The 12,594-nt window shown below is 53.2% G+C and overlaps 1 protein-coding gene across 4 annotated transcripts in view; it reads left to right on the top strand.

Annotated features, from left to right (window-relative positions):
* Nucleotides 1-1,672: 1,672 nt before the first annotated feature.
* Nucleotides 1,673-12,594, top strand: part of Mog (myelin oligodendrocyte glycoprotein) — a 14,521-nt gene continuing 3,599 nt past the window's right edge. For 3 of the 4 annotated variants that reach the window (XR_001232512.1, XM_005414289.2, XM_005414291.2), the window contains exons 1-5: nucleotides 1,674-2,846; nucleotides 4,197-4,544; nucleotides 9,486-9,599; nucleotides 11,958-11,978; nucleotides 12,281-12,301. Coding sequence is in view for 3 of the 4 variants with exons in the window: in XM_005414289.2 (XP_005414346.1) it covers nucleotides 2,768-2,846; nucleotides 4,197-4,544; nucleotides 9,486-9,599; nucleotides 11,958-11,978; nucleotides 12,281-12,301 (583 nt within the window). In the remaining variant the exon portion in view is untranslated. Of the gene's footprint in view, nucleotides 2,847-4,196; nucleotides 4,545-9,485; nucleotides 9,600-11,957; nucleotides 11,979-12,280; nucleotides 12,302-12,594 lie in introns of all 4 variants that reach the window. The other variant, XM_005414290.2, reaches the window with a different exon arrangement.

Below are 12,594 nucleotides of genomic sequence, written 5' to 3' on the forward strand. Positions count from 1 at the left end.
AGACCCTGGGCTCAAACCCCAGTGTTGGGGGACACGCTCTGATGCTCATAGAATGCTTTCCCCTGGAGCTCCCTCTAGTGGCACATACATGTATAGGCGCACAGGAAAGATTCGGGGACACACGGCTGTAACTGGCTTGGATGGCTGGGGGATTTTAAGCCGTGGTCTGTAAGAATTAATGTTGTTAACTACAGAAAGCTATACACTGTATTAGTGTGGAATTATGTATTAAATGGATAACACAAGAAGCAGAGCAGCGGGTCACCTGTAATAATAGATAAATATTTTAAATGTATGTTTTTTAGACAAAATCTGGAAAAGCTATTGCTGCGGTTTGCTGAGTGCTTACGATCTCACATATGGACAGCACTTTTGTTGCTGTTTGTTTGTTTTTGTCTTTCTGAGACAGGGTCTCACTATGCAGTTCAGGCTGATCTTCAACTCACTTTGTAGCCCAGGCTGGCCTCAAACTTGAAACGATCCTTCTGCCTCAGCCTCCCGAGTGCTGGGATTACAGACATGCTAGAGACACACGCCACCACGCCCGGCTCTGTTTGTTTGTTTATTGAGAGGTCTCACTAAGAAGCACGCTGGCCTGACTCCTGGAGATCCTCCTGCTTCTGGCTCCTGAGTGCTGAGATTACAGGCATGTGCTGCCGTGCCTGGCTTTTTAAATTTTTAAAACAAGAGTCTCGGTAAATTACTAAATTACTCAGGCTGGCCTCGAATTTATGACCCTCTTGCCTCAGGCTCCTGAAGGCTGGGGTCCCTGGTGTGTGCCACCACGCCCAGTTTGCACCCCAGATTTCTCATGATGCCAGCCCTGCTGGCTCCCTTGTTAGCGGCCCCTCCTCCCTTCCCTTCACACAGCACCTTCGCCCAAAGACCATGGCGAGCAGGGGGCGGTCCGGGCACAGCCCCGGAATCGCCCCTTGCGGGAGGGGCGCAGCACTTGACGCCAGGCAGCGGAGGAAGAGCGCTGAGACCCAGGAGGGAAATGAGTGCCGGAAAGCCCCCGGGCCACTCCCCGGCAAGGCCGCGGGATCATGTTGCTCTCTCTTTTGTTCCCAGGTCTTCTTATCTGTAAACGAGAGTGACTGGGGAAGAAGGGGGCGGGGTGGCGACAATTTAAAAGTAAGAATAAAAACAAGTGAGAATGCCAGTCATTTGACGTTTGTCCTACTGTAGTTATGTTTAGGTGAGTTAATGCCTGTAAGCTGGTTAGAACAGTGACACATGGACGTACCTAAGAAGGTGGTTGCATTTTTGGTTTTGATTTTTATTTTGGAAATGCTGTTCAGCCAGGCGAGGTGGCGCACACCTGTAACCTCAGCGCTTGGAGGCTCGGGCAGGAGGGTCACTGTGCGTTAGGGGCAGCCGGGGCTACACAGCAAGATCCTGCCTCAAGAAAAAAAGGAAATATGAAGCCGGGCACCGTGGGACGTATCTGCAATCCTGGCACTGAGGAGAAAAAACCAGGAGGTTGGCAAATTTAAGTTCTGCCTGGGCAATTTAGACTGTGCCTCAAAATAAAATATCCGTCCCCTGTTGCTTTTGCTTCTTCTGCACCGTGAACTGTCTCTCCTCTGGGATGCCCCTCTGCCACGCCACCCTGCCTGGGACCCAGCCGAGTATGCCCTGGAACCTCTACAAAGTGTGAGCTAAATAAATTTTCCTCTCTTAAAACAACAAAAATAAAATAAATAAAAAAGTGAAGAAGTGCTGAGGGTGCAGCTCTGTAGCAAAGTGTGTCCCTGGGTTCGAGCTCCAGCACTGCAGGAAAAGGAAAGAAGGGAGGGAGGGAGGGAGGAAAGGACTGAGAACAGGGCTGGGGCGGCCGTGTGCCACAGGCTTGCCTAGCATGTATAAGGCCCTGGGTTCAAGTCCCAACACCGCCCTCACCACGAAACACCTTCACTTTCAGCCCAGCTCTTGCTTTGCCCAGTGACCCTGAGGAAGCCCAGCGCAGTGCCCGGGCTGCAGCTGCGCCCCGCAGGCTGGCTCTGGTCCCCAGACGCCTCTGTTGACAGACAGCTGCGGGTCCTGCTCCTCCACACTCACCTCTCTAGGCACAGCCAACCCGAACTCCTGGCACCTGCCTGCGCCTTCCCCAAACGCACCCTCTGGGGGTGAGGGGCAAAGTACCCACAGAGCCCACTTCATTGGAAGGGAAGCTGGGGTCCGCCGCAGGGAAGGAGTTTGGCAGTTGTGAGACAAGAGAAATAGAAAGTCAAGGGGTGGGGTCAGGGAATGAAAACTAAATTAAAAAAAACTTTTTTGGAAGAGTTAACAATAATCACTCTCGCGGCTAGTTCTGCAGCCCAGAGGGATTGCAGGAGCTCACAGACGCTGTGGGCTGGGGTCTCTGGGGCCTGGGGCAGCTTCCACCCCGCTGAACAGCCCCAGACGCCCCCTCTAGGCTGGGTGACCGAGAGGGGGACGGAAGGAAGGCTGGTACCAGGGTCACCCAGAGCAGGACAGGAGGAAGGCCCAGTACCAGGCGGCCACCGCTCCACTGCTCCAGGGGTGGGGACGGCGAGCCCTGCTCATCCCCGTGGTGTGTGGCCCTTTTGTGTAGAAGCCTGGCAGGGTGACGGGGGCTGTTGCAACTGGCACAGCTGCGACAGTGGCTGGGTGGAGGCAGGGCCCAAGCAGCGGTGCCCTCCCAGATCCTCCCTTCAGCGTTCTTGGGAGGCAGGGGCCATGCAGCCTGAGGGCCTCTGCTCGGCCTGACCCCTCGTGGGGCTCCGGCCCAGGAACGACAGAGATGCCTGGTTTATCAAGCGCCTCGCTGTCCAGGGGCCTGCTTGCCCTCTTCCTGGCCCAGCTGTCATCCAGTTATGCAGGTAAGATGTGTTGGTTCCTTTCCTCGGGAGACCGGAGCGCAGAAAGGCCAGTTTCCCAGGGCTCACTTCCTACAGTCAGCCTCAAAGGTCTGCACAGCTTTCCGAAAGCGGGAGCTGCCGACTCGGTCCCCCTGGCTGAAGTCTGTGGCTCTGTACGGAGTAGAAAGCAAACAAAGCTTTGTTTTTTCAGTGCTAGGATTGACTTCAGGGCCTTGCACATGTTAAGCAAGAGGGCTACACTTGGTATAACTTTGGCTTTTTACCTCTCAAGCGGGAACAAAACACGAACAGCCTCTTAGAGTTGCCATCAGGGTCAAAGAGCTGTGGAACGTGCCTGGCAGTGCCTGCGGGTAGCCAGTGCCAGGGTCTGCTGAGTTACAGCATCTTGTTATGTTGGGGAGCTCGCTCCGCACAGCCAGACACCCACAAGTTGTTAGAGGGGAGCTTTGTTCCCCCACACAGAGGAGAAATAACAGAAGAGGCACAGTTCCGACTTCAGAGAGCCACATCTGTGCGCTCCGCAGAGAAACCTTCCCAGGTCAAGGGAGAAACCACCTTCCCTCCCAGGAGCCCAGAGTCACTCGAGAAACTGGCCCTGAGGAGGAAAAAGCAGCGTGATGCTCAGCAGCTCCAGGGCTCCAGTGAGGACAAAGACAAAGAGGATAAAGTCTGAAACAGCTGGGCATGGTGCACACCTGTAATCCAGCACTCTGGGAAGCTGAGGCAGGAGGATGGCAAATTCAAGCCCAGCATGGGCAACTTGGCAATTTTGCAGGACTGTTTAAAAAATAAAAAAAAGTAGGGAGGTAGCTCAGTGTAAAAGCCTTGAGCTCAAACCCCAGCACCACAAGAAAGGGAAATGTAAAAAGCCTGCAATAGTCACTCTGAGTGGCAGGTCTCAGAGGAGGATCCAGGGAAGGGGCAGGCTGAAGGACAGAGGTGGAGAGGCAGTTAAAGTGGACGGCGTGACACAAGTAAAGCCTCTAAGTGGAAAACTGGAATCAACTGAGCTGACACCACGTAGGGAGGCCCCTGGGAAAATTAAACTTCAAGACACTAAATCCAAGCAGGCATGGTAGAGCCAGCCTGCCGTCTCAGCTCTTCGGGAGGCTGAGCTGGAGGACGGTCAATCTGAGTCCTGTCTGGGGGAGCTCAGTGACCCAGTGAGACCCTGCCTCAAATACAACATTAAAAAGGGCCTCGAAGTGTAGCTCAGTGGGAAGGCCCCGAGTACAATCCCCAGTACTGAAAAAACAAAGAAGGAAGTTTAAAACTCAAGCGCCCTCGCCCCTCCCGCGACACGCCCGGCTCCCAGGCCTCCGCTAACCCGCGGCCTCTCTGTCTCCACAGGGCAGTTCAGGGTGCTGGGGCCGGGACAGCCCCTCCGGGCCCTGGTTGGGGACGCAGTGGAGCTGCCCTGTCGCATCTCTCCGGGGAGAAACGCCTCAGGCATGGAGGTGGGGTGGTACCGGCCCCCGTTCTCCAGGGTGGTCCACCTGTACCGCCACGGCAGGGACCAGGACACGGAGCAGGCCCCCGAGTACCGGGGCCGGACCGAGCTGCTGAAGGAGGCCATCGGGGAGGGGAGGGTGACCCTCAGGATCCGGAACGTCAGGTTCGCAGACGAGGGCGGCTTCACCTGCTTCTTCCGGGATCATTCCTACCAAGAGGAGGCAGCAATGGAGTTGAGAGTGGAAGGTGAGCGGGGTGACCCAAGGTGTCATGGCTTTGAGACTTCGGTCGTTCTGTCGAGACGACGTCTTCCACCCAAGCACTTTGTTTTTTCTTTTTGAGACAGTGTCTCGCTACGCAGTTCAGGCTGGTCTTGAACTCACTTTGCAGCCCAGGCTGGCCTCGAACTTGCAACGATTCTCCGATTTTCCTGCCTCAGTCTTCCAGGTGCTGGGATTACGGGTGTGTGCCACCACGCCTGGCTACCCAAGCACTTCTGAGAATCAATGCCATAGGGATGTGTAAACCAGTACTCAGGGGCTCCTGAACTCATGGATATCTGCTGCATCGCTGTTGGCATTGGGGAGGAGATAGAAGTCAAAGTCAATGTCCGTGAGCAGGGAACTGGCTGAATGAACGAGGGTATCTCTACCATGAATATTACCCAGCCATAAAAAAGATTGCTTTAGAGCTCTACCAAGTGGCTTGAAACAATTCCTGAGGAATTTCTGAGTGATAAAAATGCAAACTATAGAATACAGGGAACAAGCACATGACTCCGTGTTTGTGGATGTGTGTACATATTTGGTGTATATGTATTCAGAGAAAAATATGGAACAATACCCACAACAAAGTTAATATGCATCACTTTGGTGTAAGAGAGGAGAGGAGGGAGGATAGAAATGTGATTCAGCAAAGGAATAAAAAAGAAGAGCCCATAATTGTCCACTCATAAAGAAGTATATGTAAGCCAGGCATGGCGGCAGAAGTCTGTGATTCCAGCTACTCGGGAGGCAGAGGTGGGCGGATCAAAAGGAGGAGCTCAATTTAGTGAGACACTGTCACAAAATAAAAATTTTTAAAAGGTCTGGCTATATATTTCAGTGGTTGGGCCCTTGCTTAGCACGAACAAGATACTGGGTACTGAGAAAAGGAGAGAGAGAGAGAGAGCGAAGGTGGTGGCGGTGCTCCCTTGTAATCCCAGCACTCAGGACGCTGAGGAGGAGGAGAGTGAGTTCAAGGTCGGAGTGGGCTACAAAGTGAGACTGGGTTCCAAGAAGTAAACAAACAGCGCTACAACCCACGGCAGGGCAGGTGGTGCAGAGCTGGACCCAGGCCCTCAGAGCGGCAGGCCCGCTGAGGTGGCATGGGGAGATCCTGTCTCAGAACACACACACGGAACGTACATCTGTGAGCACAGAGCAGAGGTGTGAAGAACAGTTCCTAGACAGAGGGCAGAGTAGAGATGCGACATGCAGGCACCCAACATCCAAAATAATCTGTGTCTGATTATTTTTGCTGCTACAGGGGACTGTACATACTCAAGAGAATTAACATAAGATCCAAGTAGAGGGGCTGGGGATTTAGCTCAGCGGCACAGCGCCTGCCTGGCAAGCACAAGGTCGTGAGTTCAGTTCCTGGTACTGGAAAAAAAAAAAAAGGTCCAAGTAGACTTCTGGGTTTCATTTGGGTGTTCTTTTGTTTATTAGTTATGAAGAACATTATTCTAAAGAATCACAAGTGATCAAACCCTATTGCAACGAATCCCTCCATTGGCATTTATTTGTTTATTTATTTATTTATTTATTTGTTGTGGGGTTTTTCTTTGGAGACAGGATTTCACTACGTAGTTCAGGCTGGCTTTGTTTTTTGATTTTAGTGTTTTTTTGTCTTTTTGAGTCAGGGTCTCACTATGCAGTTTAGGCTGGTCTTGAGCTCACTTTGTAGCCCAGGCTGGCCTCAAACTCACAACAATCCTCCTGCCTCAGCCTCCCGAGTGCTGGGATTACAGGCGTGCGCCACCACTCCTGGCGAGCTGGCTGGCTTTGACCTTACAGCCATGCTCCTGCCTCAGCCTCCAACGTGCTAGGATTACAGGTGTGCACCACCATGCCCAGCTGCAGTTTGACATTTACTGTCTCAATATGTTGCAGTGGGCCAAGGTAAAGGGGCGCAGGAGGGGCTTGTGTTGAAGAACAGGACTGTTCTGAGAGCCTGGGCCTTCTCCCTGCACCCTGCAAGCATCACCTAAGCCGACCCCTGCGTCTGCGCGGGGTGATTAGAAGATGGCATTTTGTGTGGGTAACAAAGCGCTATTTCTAGCGACAGACTGCAGAGGCATGGGAGTGGCTCTATGCGTGAAGGGACGTTTTTTAGGCTGCTGTTTTGCTGGGTAATTTTTACCTGCCAAGAATTCAGCAGGGAGGGGTGGGGTTATAGCTCAGTGGCACAAGCGCCTACCTGGCAAGTGCAAGGTCCTGAGTTCGACTCCCAGTACCAAAAGAAAAAAAAAAAAAAGAAAAACAATCCATAAAAGGAATTTAGCAGGGAGGACATCCCTCTACAGACTTCCCTCTTTCTGGTGACAGCTTTCTAAATCAGTAACTGTCTCCTCCACATACTCTGAGGCGAACAAGAAAACAAAAGGAAGGAAGGAAGCCTGAAAACCCTGCCTCCGGGGAGAAAGTTTTCCTCCGAGCCCCGCCCACCTCCGCCTCCCCGCTGCCAGCCTGAAGGCTGAACAAAGACTCTCACAGCCTCCTGACACCCCCCTCCCCACCCCGGCACTCTGGGAACCCGGAAGGGAGAAGAGTTTAGGAACAAATGCAACTGTGCTTTTGTGTTTCAGATATAAAGTCCCCTCTTTCTGTAAGCGGTTTCTGATCTTTTTTTTTTCTTTTTTTTTATTTTTTCCTTGTCATTTTGCGTGATTGTATCAGTAGTCCCTAATCTTTTCTTTTTTTGTTTTTTTTAGCAGGGAGTGGTTTTGTGTTTTTGGTTTTTATTGAGACAGGGTTGGGTTGTTTTTTTTGTCCTTTTGCGACAGGGTCTCGCTATGCAGCTCAGGCTGGCCTTGAGCTCACTGTGTATCCCAGGCTGGTCTCGAACTTGCAGTGATTCTCCTGCCTCAGCCTCCCGAGTGCTGGGATTACAGGCATGTGCCACCACAACTGGCAATGCCTTTTTGGTATCAGGAATTGAACTCAGCTTGCCAGGCTAGTACTGTGCCGCTGAGCTATATCCCCAGCCCTGGCCTTGAACTCACTTTTTAGCCCAGGCAGTCTTGAACACACAACGATCCTCCTGCCTCAGCCTCCTGAGTGCTGGGATTACAGGTGTGCACCACCACCAAGGCTTGGAGGCAGGGTCTCGCTGTGCAGTGCAGCTTGGCCTTGAACTCTCTGTAGCCCAGGCTGACCTTGAAATTGCAGTGATCCTCCTACCTCAGCCTCGCAAGTGCTGGGATCACAGGCATGCACCACCACACCCTGCTAGGCATGGTCAGTTTTTAAGAATTAGCTGGTGGGCTGGGCTTTGTTTGTGATGCTGGGGCATTGGACCCAGGGCCTCCACATTGAGCTATATCCCCAGAACTTTTTTACTTTGTATTTTAAGTTTTGAGACAGGGTGCCCTTTAATCACTAAATTGCCCAGCCTGATTTGAATTTACATTTCTCCTGCCTCAGCCTCCCAGAGTGCTGAGATTACAGGCTTGTGCCGACATGCTTGGCTTCTTTTTTTATTTTGAGACAGGGTCTTCCTAAGTCACTAAGTTGCCCAGGCTGGACTTGTATTTCCGCCTCTGCCACTTGGGCTCGTACCCTCTGGTTCATTTGCTGGCCCCTGGCCAAATCAAAGGAGGCCATTTATCTTGATAAACAATGAAAACAGTGTATTCATCACCAGCTCCAAGGAGGTGGCGGGGCCTCCTTACCCAAATCCCTGTCTCACCGTGTATAGGTGTGTGGGGCTGTGACAGCAGGGGACAGTGGAACATGTCCGGGCTCGGTTCAGCTCTCCCTGGACCCAGCCTGCCCTTCCCTTCCCTGTGGAAAGGAAACTGACCTCTTGCCTCCAGGTACCAGCCTCAGGGGGACAGGATGCTGTCCACTCACCTGGGGTGAGGAGAGGTGGGGTAGCCGTCTATGCCCTGCACCAAGGAGGCCACTGCCTCTACAGGAAAAAACCAAACTTTCAAAGTTGGCTCAGGTTACACTGGCTCCACCTCTTAGGTTCACATCCTCCACCCCGGGCAGGGCAGAGAGAGACACATCCATCAGCCCTCACTGCCCACCTTATTCTAAATCAAGCTGATTTCCAAACCCGATGGGTCCCACCTTTTAAAACTTCCACAAGAGGAGTTTTTTTCTTCTTTTTTTTGGTCTTTCTGAGACAGGGTCTTACTGTGCAGTTCAGGCCGGTCTTGAATTCACTTTGTAGCCTAGTCTGGCCTTGAAATTGCAAGGATCCTCCTGCCTCAGCTTCCCCAGTGCTGCAATTACAGGTGTGCCTGCCTGGGTGAGTTCTTAATTTTTACCCCCATTACTGGGGATTAAACCCATGGGCCACATCCACAGCCTTTTTTTTTTTTTGAGACAGGCTATCACTGTGTAGTTCAGGCTGGGTTTGAACTCACTATGTATGTAGCCCAGGCTGATTTTCAACTCTTGGGGACCCTCCTGCCTCAGTCTCCTGAGTGCTGGGATTACAGGCGTATACTAGCACACCCGGGTTTGTTGGTTTGTTTGTTTGAAACAGGTTGTAGTCCAGGCTGCTTGAACTCAGTGAACCTTCTGCCTCGGCCTCCACTGGGCTGGGATTGCTGTGTGCGCTGCTGTGCTGGGCTCAGGTTGTTTTTGACTTTAGCTGTTACCGTGGCCTTAATTGACTTTCCCTGCTTAGCCCGGGGCTGCTATTGTTGCCCTCAGCCTGGGTCCCGTGGCCTGAGGGTCATTTCCAAGTCCCTTGTCCGGCTCTCCATTCCCCAAGCCCGACCTGATACACAGTCTGGACTTGAAGCCACCTGTCCTCGGGAGCCACAGGCCCTTTCCAGAAACAAACCACTGCTTCGAGAGGGCCACCTTCTCTGAACCCTGGCGGTCCTCACTGCTTTATTCAATCCAACTTCTGGAGCCCCAGGCACCAGCCAACCTGGGGGCTGAGAATTCCGGCCCTTCTTCCTTTCAGATCCTTTCTACTGGGTCAGCCCTGGAGTGCTGGTCCTCATCGCCGTGCTGCCCGTGCTCCTCCTGCAGATCTCCGTGGGCCTCGTCTACCTCTGGCTACAGCACAGACTGAGAGGTATGGGGCAGAGCTGGCCAGGGGCTGCTTCCCAAACAGGCTCTGGCCTCTTACAGTTAGGGCAGTTAAGGGTCACTGCTGAGAGGCTTCCAGCTCAGAGCTCCAAAGGATAAAGAAACTGCACAACTGTTTCCCTGAAAGTGAGACCTAGCCAAACAAACCATCAGTCTTGAAAACTAAGGGCTGGGGAGATAGCTCAGTGGCACAAGCACCTGCCTGGCAAGTGCAAGGTCCTGAGTTCGATTCCAGGCACAAAAAAAAAAAAAAAGAATGAAAAATCCCTGATACTTGAAAACTAGAGATCAAAATGCCAGCCCCAGCCAGAGATGTAGCCCAGCGGCACAGCGCCTGCCTGGCAAGCGCAAGGTCCTGAGTTCGATTCCAGGCACAAAAAAAAAAAAAAAGAATGAAAAATCCCTGATACTTGAAAACTAGAGATCAAAATGCCAGCCCCAGCCAGAGATGTAGCCCAGCGGCACAGCGCCTGCCTGGCAAGCGCAAGGTCCTGAGTTCGATTCCTGGTAGCAAAGAAAAAAAAAAAAAAGCCAGCCCCCATGGGCCTTTCCTCGCAGCATGGGACTTACTGAAAGCTTCCTGTGGGTGACAGTGATACAGGAGAAATGTAACCCAACCTGCTTGATGTCACATGTGCCCACTTCATGTCCCCTGGAATCGAAGAATGAATTCCAAAGGACAAGGAGGCTAAGAGTGGGAAAGGCTTCCTGAGAGAGGCCCTGAGAGGCGGGAAGGGTCTCCAGTGGGTGGCCACTGAGGCTCTTTGTCAGAGGCAATGCATATGGCATGAAGTAGACACAACATGGGTCAGACCATCACCGACCCGCAGGGTTACAAGCACTGCTGCACAGCTGATCGCAATCCGGCAGGGAAGCGGGTCATGCGGTGAGGCTACATGGGAAGAACAGAGGTGTTTGGGGGAAGGGGGCATCCAGATGCTGTGCTCACCCACCTGGGCGACTGAGGAGCTGGATTCCTGGCTGGGGGCGGGGGGCAGTCACAGTATAATTCCAATTCACTGCCTATCCTTTAGAGAGGTGTGCAGGCCTGGCCACTGGGTCTTTATCTGGAGGCCTGATCTTCCTCAGATGCGCCTCCAGCCACAGTTCTGATGTCTCTACTTTTGTGCTGACTTCCCTGAGAGCCCAGACCCCATTTCACTGCACATTAATTTCTGTCTAACTTAGCTGCCTGTAGGAACAGGGACTTGCCTCTCCTGGGCGCCGTCTGACGCGCTCCAGCCCGGTTCTGTGGAGGAGGCAGGCGGCTGACCCAAGGCGACAGGAATCTAACGCAGAACTCAGGACCCTGGACTGAACTAAGCAGCGGCAGCCAGGCTGGTCTGAGCTGCTAGGCGTCTAAGGCGGGCTCTGAAGGGAAATCTCTGACACAGCACACACTCAAAACTTTGCTCCGTCTTCTCCACCAGGCGCCGAGCACTCAGGTCGCCTGTGGACGAAGCTCTTTTGTGCCCCCACTTCCTCTCCCAAGGCCAAAGCACAAGCACCGTCACCCCTCACCCACCTGTTACCAAGAAGAGGGCTGGGCGTGTGAGGCAGCACATGTGTCAGCGGGATAAACAGCAGGGTCTACTCTCTCGCCTTGAATTCATCCCAGACGCTTAGGTCTCCATGAAAAGGATCTTTAGCGTCAGGGCTGAGCAGGAAGAACCAGAATGGTGGAGTTACATACCCCGAGGTTGAATTCCACTTTAGGCGCTGAACTCGGTGCACATTTCTTGCTTCTCCTGGCCTCAGGGGCCTTGCATATCAAGTAGAGATAACGTTCTCCCCGCCTAAACTGCAGTCAGGTGTGGTGGCTCACACTTGTAATTCCAGCACTCAGCAGGCTGAGGCAGGAGGATCAATGTGAGTTTGAGCCAGCCTGGGCTACATAGCGAGATCCTATCTCAAAATCAAAAAACTTAACTAAACTGCAGGGAGGACTAGAGGGCATGTTATGTAATCTAGTACAGAGCCACTTCACAAACCTGCTCAGCTGGGGTCTGGTTTCTCCCTTCAGATGGGACGGGGCGGGGCCGGCAGTGGGGAGGAGCAGCGAGACCAAGATGCCAGACGAGGAGCGAAGGGCAGCGGGGAGACGCCACACCCAGGCTACCTCGGGGCGGTGCTGTTCACTGGGCCACCCGCACCCTTCATTTCTGTTTAATCCAAACTAGCCAGGACACAGCCTGAAGGCAGTCTCAAATCCAGGGCTCCTCCCACACCCCTAAGGATGCTGCCGGTGCGAGGGGCAGACGCAGGAAGGCCAGGGTGCCGGAGTGGAAGGGGCGCCCTCTAGTGCCAGAGCAGGAACTAACCATCTTGCCTTTCTCTATTTTAGGGAAACTTCGAGCAGAAATAGGTGAGTTCCAGGCCCGCTCCCCCACTGACCCTTGGCGGTCTTTTTCTAACTGAAATGAGACCACCTCCGCCTCTCTTCCAGCACTTGTGCTCCCTCCCCTTGGACATTTAAACCTAACCAGCCAAGCGCTGAGAGGAAATACCGCTGGTCTCCCCGGCCTTCCCTCAGTAGTGAAATCCTCCAGCTTCCCTCCCTCTCGCGTCCGGGCGGGAACCAATTCTAAGTGAGGAAGTAGCAGCCAAAGGAGAAGGGGCCCCTCCTGGGTGCTCTGCTGAACCCACTTCCATGTGTTCCTCTTTCAGAGAATCTGCACCGGACTTTTGGTGAGTGTGGGCCTCGTCTACGTCACCCAGGTCTCAGCGGCGCCCTGGAGAGGCCGCTCCCTCCCTCGTCTCTGAAGCTGTCCTGCGCACTGGGACTGTTGATAGCACACACTCACCCAGATGCTGCGTAGCTGAAACCCACTGGAACACACACAGCACACACCACCTCTCACCCTGACAGAGGGAGCTTCATGTGACTCATCAGGGAGGGCTTCGAGGAGGAAGAAAGTCACCAAGCCCCACTAGAAACTTGATCCTGGCCAGGTGTGGTGGTGCACGCCTGTAATCCCAGC

The sequence above is a fragment of the Chinchilla lanigera genome, unplaced genomic scaffold, assembly GCF_000276665.1.
Source record: "Chinchilla lanigera isolate Chin_1 unplaced genomic scaffold, ChiLan1.0 scaffold00182, whole genome shotgun sequence".
In the NCBI taxonomy this organism is placed as follows: Eukaryota; Metazoa; Chordata; class Mammalia; order Rodentia; family Chinchillidae; genus Chinchilla; species Chinchilla lanigera.